This window comes from Apostichopus japonicus, chromosome 22, assembly GCF_037975245.1.
Source record: "Apostichopus japonicus isolate 1M-3 chromosome 22, ASM3797524v1, whole genome shotgun sequence".
NCBI lineage: Eukaryota > Metazoa > Echinodermata > Holothuroidea > Aspidochirotida > Stichopodidae > Apostichopus > Apostichopus japonicus.
Genome location: NC_092582.1, coordinates 12762565 through 12775492, shown reverse-complemented (window position 1 = coordinate 12775492; position 12928 = coordinate 12762565). Strand labels below are relative to the sequence as shown.

General features: G+C 37.4%; 1 protein-coding gene across 1 annotated transcript in view; it reads right to left on the bottom strand.

Annotated features, from left to right (window-relative positions):
* The window catches only part of LOC139963522 (uncharacterized), a 64738-nt gene extending 58057 nt beyond the window's left edge, over positions 1 to 6681 (bottom strand). The window contains exons 1-6 of the mRNA XM_071964358.1: positions 6493 to 6681; positions 2677 to 2737; positions 1453 to 1694; positions 909 to 1065; positions 594 to 748; positions 304 to 387 (exon numbers count right to left, since the gene is read on the bottom strand). Of these exons, the coding sequence (XP_071820459.1) occupies positions 304 to 387; positions 594 to 748; positions 909 to 1065; positions 1453 to 1694; positions 2677 to 2737; positions 6493 to 6579 (786 nt within the window). The 5' untranslated portion in view covers positions 6580 to 6681. The remainder of the gene's footprint in view (positions 1 to 303; positions 388 to 593; positions 749 to 908; positions 1066 to 1452; positions 1695 to 2676; positions 2738 to 6492) is intronic.
* Between the last annotated feature and the right edge of the window lie 6247 nt (positions 6682 to 12928).

Genomic DNA, 12928 nt, shown 5'->3' with positions numbered 1-12928 from the left:
CATGCGAACTGTATGTGCTTAATTTACGGCGATAGGAGAAACAGAGGCCTAGGCTGCCGTTCCAGTCCGAATACTGCCTCCCTACTTCTTACAAATAAAACAAATATCTTCGTGCTCCTTGAATTAGAAACTACTTCAAAAGTCCATAGATATTAGCGATTAACAGACAAATATAACCTGTTCTAAATTTCGTAAGACTAAGTAAGAGGAGCACTCTGCAGTCAGTGTTGCATGCACATAAATTTATACCTACTCTCTTCATTCTCTGCTAGATAGCACAACAACACTAGGAAAGTCCATTACCTGTTCAGATTCCAAAATGGTGAACCCTGCAATGTGCAACTTGATGGCAACAGTCAGAGAATCGTCTTCAAATAATTTCGCAACCTGCAAAAATACGAAAAAATTATATTTAAAGAACGGTTAGATACATCACTTTCAATTATTACACATCACTGAGCAGGTAAACACAAGATCACTATAGTTTCCATCATAGCAGAAATTTAAGTGAAGCAAACATATAAACGAAATCCTTTTCAAATCAGCAAAGAAAAGTCTGTAATGTAAACAAATTACTTGTATCAACAACTTACCTGGTGTAAAACATTGAGAATGTATGATTCAGTTTCGTCGCCATATTTCTCAAACATCTTATCATCTGCAACTACTGACACTTCTAGTATTCGTGTATCATCGGAAAACGTTTGTTGGAAGGTATTTGTGATGCTACGTTTGCTTATTCGTTCTTCTGTGTAAACGAATAAAATATAAGAACGATCAAAAATAAGTTAATAAAATACCATAAATACAAATGCGAGAACTATATATATAGTATAACAACAAACGCGAGAAACTAAACTAAAAGAAAATACTAAAAGAAAACAGTTAAATAATTAATATATACTAACCAGCCCAGCCGCAATTTTCCTCCATACTGGCAGCTCGTCTTGTAATGATATGAGTCGGTACACCTTTTTCTCCAATGTTATCTTTAATTTTTCGTGTATGCTCTTCTGTCAGTGGTAGAATATCTATAAACCAACCATCTTTACGAAGCATCCCAGACTAATGAGAAAAACCAACATGAGAAAAGCAGAAAACATAAGCATAAACATTCCCAAAATGCCAACCGGTGCAGTTTCATCGCTACGACAAAGAAAACCAGAGAATCTTGTAAAAACTTACAAATTATATACGGTTTCAATGCTGTCAATATTTTTGTGGGGTGGGGCGGTAAATTTAACGATCTCAGACTGATTCAGGTAGGAAACTGAATCTATATGGAAGGCCGTCCTGGACACAGCCTGACTGAATGTAGCAATTTTCTCTTCTGATCTTTCTCCCCCTAACCCCCTCCCCCAATGAATATGGAGGAGGGTGCTGTTCTCCTCTCCATCACTTCCTCCTCCAACCCTTGGGTACGCCACTGAAGCAATTGATGAATGCACTTACCGTTTGACCACACATGTCAAGAGATAAGGAATTAGCATTGGTGGGGTCCACTCCAGAGTAGAAACATCCCTGACTCGGTGGTGATATTTTGGTCTTGCCATCTTTACCTATCGTCTTTATAAGTAAATTCTGGTCATAAATAGCTGGCTGTTCTCGATTTAGTTTAAACTGTAAAAATTCTTCGAATGCAGGGATATGAATTGTGTCTAGTCCAGTTTTTACTGGCGTTATTAAGTCATAATCTGTAGGAATGAAAAATAAGAAAATGTCAAACCAAGCTCGCTGTAAATCTAAAAAATTAAGTACAGAATAAATCATTCTTGTTGGTCATTAATCGATGAAGGGAGACAAAAAGTTGGTTCTATAATGTCTAGGCCTATGCCAGTGAAATATAAGTACAGTGATAATTTCCTGAGAAACACGCATTTAATGAAGATTATAATAATATATATAATAATACACACACATATATATTATTATTTGATATAAAACGATCGTTAAAGAGGTCATGGAAATAATAAGAGTCAATCAAAATCTCGAGAGAGTGTAGTAGTAATGGTAGCATGAAATGAGATCATTTCATACAATATTTAGCAAATAAATGCAGTCACGTGACTGCAGCACACTTACGTAACTCTAAAGCAATGAAAAGCAAAACACATTTGTTAAGCGAATGGTCAGTATTTGTCGAATTCCATAACTTAAGTTTATGGCTGTGATAGTTTGATAAATGAAAAGGTCATGATAAACATAACCTGTTTTGATATCAGTGAGTTTGCAGCGAATTTATATTTTTATTTATATTCTTAATGTTTTCTAATGTATTTCTCCCATGGCTGTTGATATGATCATCGAATCTAATTTAACTCTTGTCACCTTGCTCCCGATAGAATAGAGATAAATCGGCCAAATGATGTAAAAAAAAGATACGTGATCTGGGATGTCCTGAATTCAGTTGCCCTTCGACAGACTAAAAACAGCATTGTAATAAAAGCGAGGATCTAACCACCAATGGGAGGGCCCACACTCACAGTGAAAGAAACTATTACGCAACCGATGGGTATACACAATTGGTCTCTTGTAACTTTGTGATTGTTTGCTCTTAAGAAAGCTGAGGAGATGCTTTAAATTCCTTCCCTTCAAAGAAATTCGTCAATAAAAGACACAATTCATGCATGTGAATTTATTATAGTCATTGAAAGAAACTGTAGGAAACTCACTGACCTGATTTAAATCTCCCAGCTCCTCCAGTGTAGTGATCTACATCTTCCTTACTGAATATATGCTGATGATAGAGAGACAGAAAAAGATGAAGATGGCGTGGTTACGTATAATGAAAAACGGTACCGTTATACAACACTAAATCAAAATTTCTCCAGGCAATTATACTGGGGACACGAAAAACAGTTTTATTAATGCCAAACAACAATGTCAAAGTAAAATTAACATTATATTAGCGAATTAAACCCTTAAAAAAGAGAACATGCTGTTTTGAAATTGATGCCCTAAATTAAGTTTCATTTCGATGTGAATGACACTGATGTCGTCACATTTGTAAACAATCGACTTGAAATATTGATGTCATCAGACTCTTTGGAGGATTGCGTTAGTGAGACTGATGACGTCAGTCCTTTCCATTGTTATGGATCCAAATCACCCCGTTACAAACTGGCACGGACACCATCAGTCGTTAGTAAACACCAATCAATACTCCATTGTTAAAGGTTATCGTTATTGTCCACAATTACCATTCCCTTTATGTTTTCCACCCCCCCCCCTCCTTTCTGGTGATATAAGATGATCTTCAAGATAATCTGATATTAATTTTCTAATGCTTAGTAACTCTTCATATCCTTTTTAAGCAGTTGTGCGTTAGTTAGCTCACTCTTATATATTAATTTGCTTGTCTAAACAAATTTTACTCCCCCCCCAAAAAAAAAACCCCCAAAAACATGTGTAGGTAAACTTGATAACAGTTAGAAAGCCCGTAAAATTCGATTCCTCTTCAAAACCGTTAGAATTGAAAGTTCGCCTTTGAAGACGATTTTGCTTTATACCATCGAATTTTTATGCAAGTACAAATATTTCATTCCAAATACCGAAGATGTAAAAAACAAATGATTCTAATTTCTAATTCTGTTCCTTTTTTATTACAAATCCTGTTTTATAGTAAATGTTATTGTTCTTTTAAATTGTGATCATAATTCCCCAGTTTGCTTTCGTTTTGTTATTTACTTCTTTATGAAATACCTTTTTTATCAAGAATTAAAAATAACATCAGAGACATTACGTACGCCGAGCCAGCAGACGACATTTATCACCAAAAAAGTGGGTTCCTCTTTTACATGCGCATGCGCGGTTCCCCGTGTTATACAATTGCTACAGATTATCAACTCAGTGCTGATTTGACTTTTACGGACGCCGTGTCACTGACTGACGCCAGATTTATTGATAGGGGAATCATCGTTGATGATGATACACTTAATGTTAATCTTAAGTGCACTTGAACAACCGTCTTGGAAATAATCGATCGGTCTTTTTCAGGGTATTCACCACAAACTCAAGTCGGAGATTTTTGTCTTATTTATTGCGGCGTCAATACGTATTAAACAGGAGTCATGGCTTCATTTTTTAAATACCCAATCTGGCTAAACAATCAAGAAAGGCCATGCGTCTCATTAAGACGCACCGGAGGAGGAAGGTAAGGAGGGATCTGTTAATTACAGGGGCAGAGCCAGAATTTAAAAAGAGGAGGGTGTGGTCACGGGATCCTTAAAGCCGACTCCCATGTGGAGAATCTGGGTGACTTTCCCCAGAATCACTAAATTTAAATTTGAGAGATGCATTGGTGTTTCATAAGTATATTTAGGCTATAAAACACGTCCCGCAGTGTATACCCATAAAGTTGTGCATATAACTACTTATGTTTTTGAGGGGGGGGGGGGGTGGGGGGTTGGGTTGGGTTGAGGATGGGTGTTCACCATATACTCCCTGGATCCACGCCTGACTTGAATATATTTAATTCCACGAGTTATGGTATATAACCACGCGTAGCCAGATTACAAACCATATAACGATTCGCAGATGTGATTGCGTATAATTGAACATTATGAACAATGTTTTTAATTCATTCGTTCCATGTTGTTTGTGTGTTTGACCTTTTTGGTTCAAAATAAGTAAATTTTAATATTGGTAGAATTTAGAAATGTTAATGGTTATATTATTATTATATTATTATATGTTAAACTGGTAACCAGACGACGTATGGTACACGATTTTGCCGAAAAGAAAACTAATCATCAAATGTTGTTCTGTTTCATTATATCTGTATTATATTGTGAATAGTAAACACATAAAACAAAATGTGCGAGACGGGACAATTTGACAAAAAAAAAAAAAAACTGCCGAAAGCTACGTGTTTGTTAAGCTTGTATAATAGATAGATCTTAAGTTTTGATCCTAGCAGGATCTTCAGAGGAAGGCCCTGCCTAGGTCAAATAGTTACGCGGTCTGCTTCACACATCTATTAGACTCATAAGTATACATACGACTTTATTAGAATCGGTTCTTGCATATCGAAGACATTACATCAAAGACAGTATGATCCTGAATAAAGAATGTCTATTACGTTGAAAGTATTGCTTGGAAATATGTCTGCAGTAATTAATATAACTATACAACAGAAAAAGATATGCTTGAAAATGATAAACCAATAAAGTAAGACCACATTCAGATTTGCCTCAGTAGCAATAATTGTAGAATAGCTGCAGAACGAAAGGTAGACAATCTAAAATCACAAACGTTATCTTCAAATAAAAGTGGCACGGAGTGGGGATACTGTTTGTAGGTGGCGAATTCATTGAGCACGTCTTCAAAGCGATACTTTGCTTGATGTAGATGCAATTTACACTAAACCCCACCGTTCAACACCCCCCCCCCCCCACACACAACGAGAGGTTGATAATAATTCCGCCAAAGTATGAATCCAAAAGGTACGAAATGTAAGGGATGTTAACTGGAAATCATGAGCACTCCTTTTTATTGTTTGTATACCATGAAATAGAGAAATAACAAACGATTCACATGACAGTACCCTTCAAGGGCGTAGGAACCGGGGGGCTGGGGGGGCGCCAGCCCCCCCAGTGAAAAATGTGGAGGGGCGGAAGTATCATTCCGCCCCCCCGGTTCGCAGGTCAGAAAACCCCTTTTTCATTTCCAAATTAGAAAAAAAATCTCATTTGGAGCACCAAATTGCATCTAAGGCCAGGTGAAAATACAAAATTAAGTTTACAAAATGGAGTGGGTGTTGAAGTGTGCTATATTGCACCAAATTGCATCTGAGGCCACCTGGAAATGCAAAAAAATTCCAAAGGGGAGGGGGACACCCCCTCCCCTTAGACCCCTCCCCCAGGCCGGCCATCAGTCTTCAGCCCCCCCACTCAAAAGTACCTTCCTACGCCACTGGTACCCTTCCTTGCTCCACCCTCTTTTGCCCATCTCTCCCCCCCCCCCCCCCCTCTCACACACACATACATATATGTAGTTATGACGTAACACCATCATAAACGTATCTATCGCCAAGAAGCTTACGTTAATCTCCTTATAGGGTCACTATTCAAACTCGCAGAGAACATGAAAGAAAAATCAAAACTCGTGTATAACTTACGGTTAAGCCCCGGATTACCGTTAACTTATCAACTGAGCTTAGTAGTATAAAAAGCAAATATTAATTAATGGTCGATACATCCTCGGGTAAACCAAAGCCGTTTGTAAGCAGAAAAAAAAAATGCATCAGCATAGTTCATTAGCATATTTTTTACTGTATCTTACTTTTCTTCATTAATCAGCTGGTACTAAACCTGATTACGATCTAACATCTAAAATAAAATTCATATGAGTATTACAAGCAACGCCACTACAGTGAAAGAACATCATTGATTACTAACTGAACATCTGAGTTGCGTGGGTGTGGCAGATGTATTTTGAAGCTTATATATCACACTCCCATCTTGGTACGAAGTAAAACATTTTGTCACTTACCTCAGGTAACTGTTTGGAAGAGCAAAATGAAATTAATGTTGTGATTAAAATGGCGCCTAGCGCTTGGTGACACCTGTTGCAGACCATTTTTTCTTCTCCGTTTGCCCAAATTAATAGGCTACAAAAAAACGGAGAGGTTTGGTCAGGAGGAGTTCCCAGGTCAAGAGAGAGAGACGTACTAGTGCCGTTTCCGTGCGGTAAGGCTTAACAAAACCGTGTCACGGCTGAATGAAGTAGCATAATAGCTGAACGCACTGTCCAACCTCCCTCTGAATGGCGGTCGTTGCATATATACCATCCACAACTCAGCCCATTCATACAACGTAGAAAAGACTTAAAAAGTATTTGTAGAAACTGTCTCTGGCGCTCCCGGTGATGATATGAAAGAAATGTTACGTAATTATACAAAGGGGTTAGGAAAATCAGGTTTGGGGTGCCTCTCAGAGCGCAGAGGATGTTCTATTGATGAGACGAGAAGAATCAAGTCATAGGAACTGAGAAGTAAAGCAGTGGCCTCATTTTTTTAATCAAAAGAATGAAAATCACGGCAGCTTATCTTGAAATTCCTCAAAAGGCATGATCGTTGTTATATTGGTACTCTTTTATAAGAAACGTCTCGAAAGTGATATTTTTCTTCAGACATCCCAGTGGAACATCTCGCGACTTACATGGATATGTAACCTGGATGAACTAATTTCCCCCCCCCCCTAACTTTAATGGAATGTTCCCTTCATTCTCAGAAGTTGACAAACCCCTCTGAGAGTTTGGATTGGTGTCCCGATTACCGAAGACAAATATCAAGAAGAAAAACCGGCTAATACTAATAGAAAGGATGAAAATCCCCGTTTCCGAATTAGGTGGAGATCTCCTTTTATGTTATTGACCTAGTTAAGTCAGTTTATTCACCTAGGAGAACGCAATCATGACTTTCATTACGTGACCGATTTCTGGTAAAGGTTTTATGAGGGAGATGTGAGAGGGCCAGGTCGTAACAGCCTTCAACTAAACCGGGTTAAGCAACGCATTAGCAGGACTGGAAGAAAGGATATACATACAATAAGAAAAACAAACAAGGACATTTGACTGATTCATTAGTCATAGTATAGATTGAAATAGTGTACGTATAGTCGCTATTGTTATCATCATGGGGACTAATGAAGGTACACAAGGAGGCCCGGCAGTGAATGTGTGTTACTACAATTTATTGCTCCATTGAATTACACAACTCATCACTTTCAAAGGTCGCTAGAGCATAGATATAGTAACTTCTCATGTGACATGTCCTACCCACCACTGATAACTGACCGCTTGGACTAGACTACCTTTACATTTACACACACACACACAAATGTAAAATAAGTGCAGGTATCTAACTAAATTGGATGGAAAGAAAAAGTTTCGCCATTGCACTTTGGTTAGCTAGTATAAGGTTAAGAGGACTTTTGAGCAATGTATTTACATTGTGCTTAATAGAATTAATGTTGCCAATTTCTTCCTCACGGGAGAAAATGAAAGTAAGATGTCACCCAAACAACCTTACTATCATTAGAATTCGTCTCCCGTTTGTCTGGATCTGAGCCCATTTCCAGTGAAGGTGTGGTGTAGCCGTTACTGCTTGGGCGCCTGTCGACAATTATTAGATTATTATAAGCAGATTCTACCGGTCCATTCAACCAGTAATTGCTGTTGCGGTGTTGCGCAGAGTGCAGTTTCTTGTAGTATTTATGATTTAAACATTGGAAAATGTGGCCCACATTTTCCATTTCTTTATTCAGTCCAAGAACAAGCTTGATACCAGCCACTGTTTAAACGTACGATGTTCTCATGGACTTTTCTTATTTTTTATTCTCTTGATATGGATCTCACGGAGGTGTTAGCGGCTGGTATAACATGTTAAAATTATACCAAAGAAAGTTGAGGGTGGCATTGTTATATTAGATTAACAGAAAATCATTTTGATAATCTACAAAGGGTGTAAATTTATTATCTTTGGTGTTGGTATGTTACTCTGGTTGGTGTAGAAGTAACACTGCAGGTTGTACTGTTTTTTTTACACCAAAAATGGTGCTATTTAGTTCTTGACTCTAATGTTGAGTGGCATTTTTTTTATAGTATTCCGACTGAGTTAATTCTCTATATAATATCTTGTTAACACCTATTTAAAGTAACTCATAAGTTTGGGCGTATATGTTGAAGCAATAAACAACAGGCAACAAAATATTTGAAAAAAAAGTAATTTTTAGAGCAATTCCATGAAACATTGTTTTGTAATACATTGCAAACAAGAAGAGCAACATAAACAATATCCTTATGAATCAATATCTGTTGTACCTGGCCGAACAACGGCGTGTCATCTATGTCATAAAAAAAACTATATGGTGACGCTTATATTCAGTCCAACCAATGTTCACCCAGTTTACATCAAAACCCTTCAGTAAGCAGTGTATAGCGTCTTGCACTTTTGAGACAACAGAGTCAATACGCTGAAATGATAAATTTGATATCGTTGTTTCTGAACCATGTCCCACATGAAAAGTCCCTAACAAATGTTTTGAATTGAAATGATACATTTGATTGATAAGATGTATTTTTTGCCACAGTTTTAAAACTGTTCTTAAAGTTTCGACAATTATCGGCAATTTGGCAGAAATAATCATGTTGAGCTTCATACCTCATGCACCAGACATGGATGAGAGGACCCACTTCTCTCAAACAAGTAATATAATGGACCATAAAAGTGATGCTTTGGAATCAGAGAACGAGTTGTGAATACCGCGCGGAATTTAGAATGATGATCTTTAGTAAGAGTGCTGCACTTATGCGATTATCCCATGACTTAGGTTTTAGTTGAAAATATTATATCCATTCAATCTAATAACTTCAAAAACAGCTTTCATGTTAAAGATGTCCAATAATATGAGCAAATGTCTTATTAAACACCAAGATTGCATAGCCATTTGACTAATAGCCTTGCCCTGTGAATGTAATTTGATTTGAGAATGCTTGCTTGCTTTTTGCCGTTGATCCATAGTAATGACTTGCTATTTCTTTATTCAAATTATTTAGTATCATTAAAAGTGTATGGCTCTCTATCTGTTATTAAATATGACAATACTAGTTTAATTTCATATTGAACCACACCTTCACGGAGATCATGCATCACATCCAGAGAAAAGTTACGAACAATATGGAAAGATGCACAGCTAAAATAGATCCGTTTTTACACCATGAACATGAACAGTTTCATGTTGCTATGCTAGGGGGTAGGAGCCGGGGGGAGGCACGTGCCCTACTTCCTTCTAAAATAGCAAATGTGCCCTACTGGCAAATAAAAGGTGCCCCTTTGATGAAGAACTGTCTTTTGGAAATCTTAAAGCCTTTATTAATTTTAATATTTTATTTTAATTATTTATCTTTAGTCTGTAGGCTACATGCTATTTTAAAAATGGCATCCCATATCTTTTTGTAGCACGGTTAACAATAAACAATCTCAATAAATAAAAAATCAATGCTGCAGCTCATTCTACTAGCATATTATGCTTTACTACACCTGGTCCGTCATTTTAATCCTTGGTTCTGAATTATGGATGGACAGAAGTGCAGATGTAGGTTGATAGAGTCACGTGCACCATATTAGTATTGATAGCATACTAAAACACATATATATTTAAGTGATAAGCAGGGGCGTATCCAGGGGGGCGCAACAGGCGCGCGCCCCCCTATTGGCCGTCACCAAAAAAAAAGTTTAGCAAAAAAAAAAAAAAATTGATGACGACCTTTATGTGAGATGTCGGTGATCGCTCAACCCCCCCCCCCCCCTCCCGTATGCTTTATTTTTTCGGCGGCATAATAGTTTTGGAAACATAGATGGTAATTGTGTTTGTATTATCGCGTAGCACAGGGCGTGTATAAGGCCTCTGGGCTGCCTGAGGGAAGCCCATAATAGCTCCGTGCATAACACGTGAGGTTACTCTATCGAGGCAAAAATTTTGACTTGTCCATTCAAGAAATTTTTTTTTTCTTGACCTCGATTTTCAAATTACTAATCATACTTTGCTAACACGATAAGACGTTATTATAGTATTTAATTTTTAGGCAACGACCGCTCGCGTCAAAACCTCTTTTTTTTGCAAACAACACTGAACACAAGATTTTAAATATCTTGCAGATAAAAGCATTCATTATGCCTATGTTATAAATATTTAAGTCATACTTAAACAATTTTTGTACATTTTTTCCAGATAATAGTTAAATACGTTAAATTATATTTTTATAATTGACATTAAAAGAATACCTATAATGTCACAGATTTTTTTATCAGAATGTGGCTAAACCTAAACTGCAGCGGTTTATTACTCAATGCCCCCATCTTTGTAGGGAAAGAAATCAGTCAGTCACCTTTATGCACGATGCGCTGGTGAGTGGTTCCGTTCCGGTTCGAAGTTTCAATCGTTTATCAAGCCACGTTTATTCGACTGTTTAATTTTACGTTCAACAAAGATGATGGTGAACATTTGAAAAATGAGCAAGCAGAAGTCAAGACGAAGCTTCGCAGTACCATGTTAGAAGACCGCCTCAATGCCTTGATCCTGTTGTATTTCCATAAGGACATTGCCTTGGACTATGATGAAATTGTCAACATCTACAGTCGCAAGCATCCACGAAGGATGACATTTCTTAACCCAATGGAAGAGAAGTAATTATCTCTGCATCAATTTCAGTCAAATTTAGCAGTAATGCAACCACTGTACAGTCAGACCATTTTGCTATTGTTGCCAAACTTCATTTTGTAAATCATTGCTAAACTAAAGTAAAATTCATAAATTTCTTAAAGGCTTTGATGGTGAAACTTGGCAATCACCAGATTTCCCAGTCAGTCGGTCACAAGTTTTACAAACACTAAGTGACATGCCAGCCATACTAAATTGTGCATTTCGTGTCCATTTTTACTGGAAATGTTGCTTATTATTAAGGTCGAAAAATGGATCACATATGGCACCATTTTGCATTTCAGCCCTTCTTCGAAAGCAAAAATTGTCCACCCCTCCCCTTAGACCCATCCCCCAGGACGGCGATCATTCATGCCTGACGCCCCCCCCCCCCCTATTGGAAAATCCTGGATACGCCCCTGGATATGGCCGATGTGTATCGGTTTATAGCATAACGAGTGGTAGTTGTGGAATGAGAAAGTGACCCTCTGATGTTGTGCCCCACTTTTTGGAAGCTTCCTACCCCCTGTCTGTTATTATAAGGGACACTGTTGATTGGATTATCAGAGGGCATGTGGAGACACGCTACTGCCTTAGGTTGCATTTCAGTTTTCTGAATGATCATTGCTTTGATGTTAATTATACACTTCTTGGTTTACATATTACGGTACTTTCCGAAGACACAGGAAAGTAATAGTGTTGATATATAAGGTCATAACATATTTAGTTGCGTAAGTTTATCATATATTTATTGTTATTAATCCAAATTTATGAGGTGGTAAGACTTGGTTTAGTTTGGTTTGAGTGAAGTTTACTGACTATAAAGTGGACATTTGTTTCTAGGTGAAAAATCCATAATATCAATAATACGGAAGCGTAGAAGGGACATTGCATTGACGAGTTACCGACTTGACAAAACGACAATTATCTGCAAATTGATGAGATGGTAACTTGACAAAATTCAGAAAAAATCACAAAAAAACGTTTTGACGAGATAACAGATCTATTCAATGAATCAATTTTCTGCAAATTTACAAGTTGCACAGTTGCTACTCGCGATTGATCATAATATAGCTGAGTTGAACAAAATGTCGGCCACCGATTGTTTAGAAATCTTAGTTTTGTATGGAAAACATGAGATGAGAATCGTTATCTTTTCAAAACGTCAATTTGCAGATAATTGTCGTTTTGTGAAGTCGATAACTCGTCAATGCAAATGTCCCTTCTATGCTTCCGTACAATAAACTGATTGTGTTTCTGACGAAGTCATAGTACACTGTCACTTTTTTTTCTGTATAATTTAAAGTATCTGCCTATTCTTGTCTTTTATATACATATTGGTTTGGGGTCAAATTGAAGAATTTTATCACTAAAATGAAATAAGAAAATATTTTTGTTGTATCATTTAATAATATGCAGGCAAGCTGTCCAAGAATTATAATTGCTAACAGGGCAGACCCAGGACTTGTGTGGTGGGGGAGGGGGAAGGAGGGTGGCCCTGGGGTCTATGATGCCAACACAAAGGAAAGGTGGTCTAAAATCTAAGAGGTTAAACCTGGCATGAATTGGCTATTATTAAGTATACCCAATATCTTGTGCTAATTTAATATCTTGTGGAGGGAGCAAAGAAAGGAAGGGATTTTTACCTCCACATTCCTTTGTCCTGGATCCAAGCCTGGCAGTTCACATTTTGAATAGAATAACAGATAGCTACATCAATAGTTGTG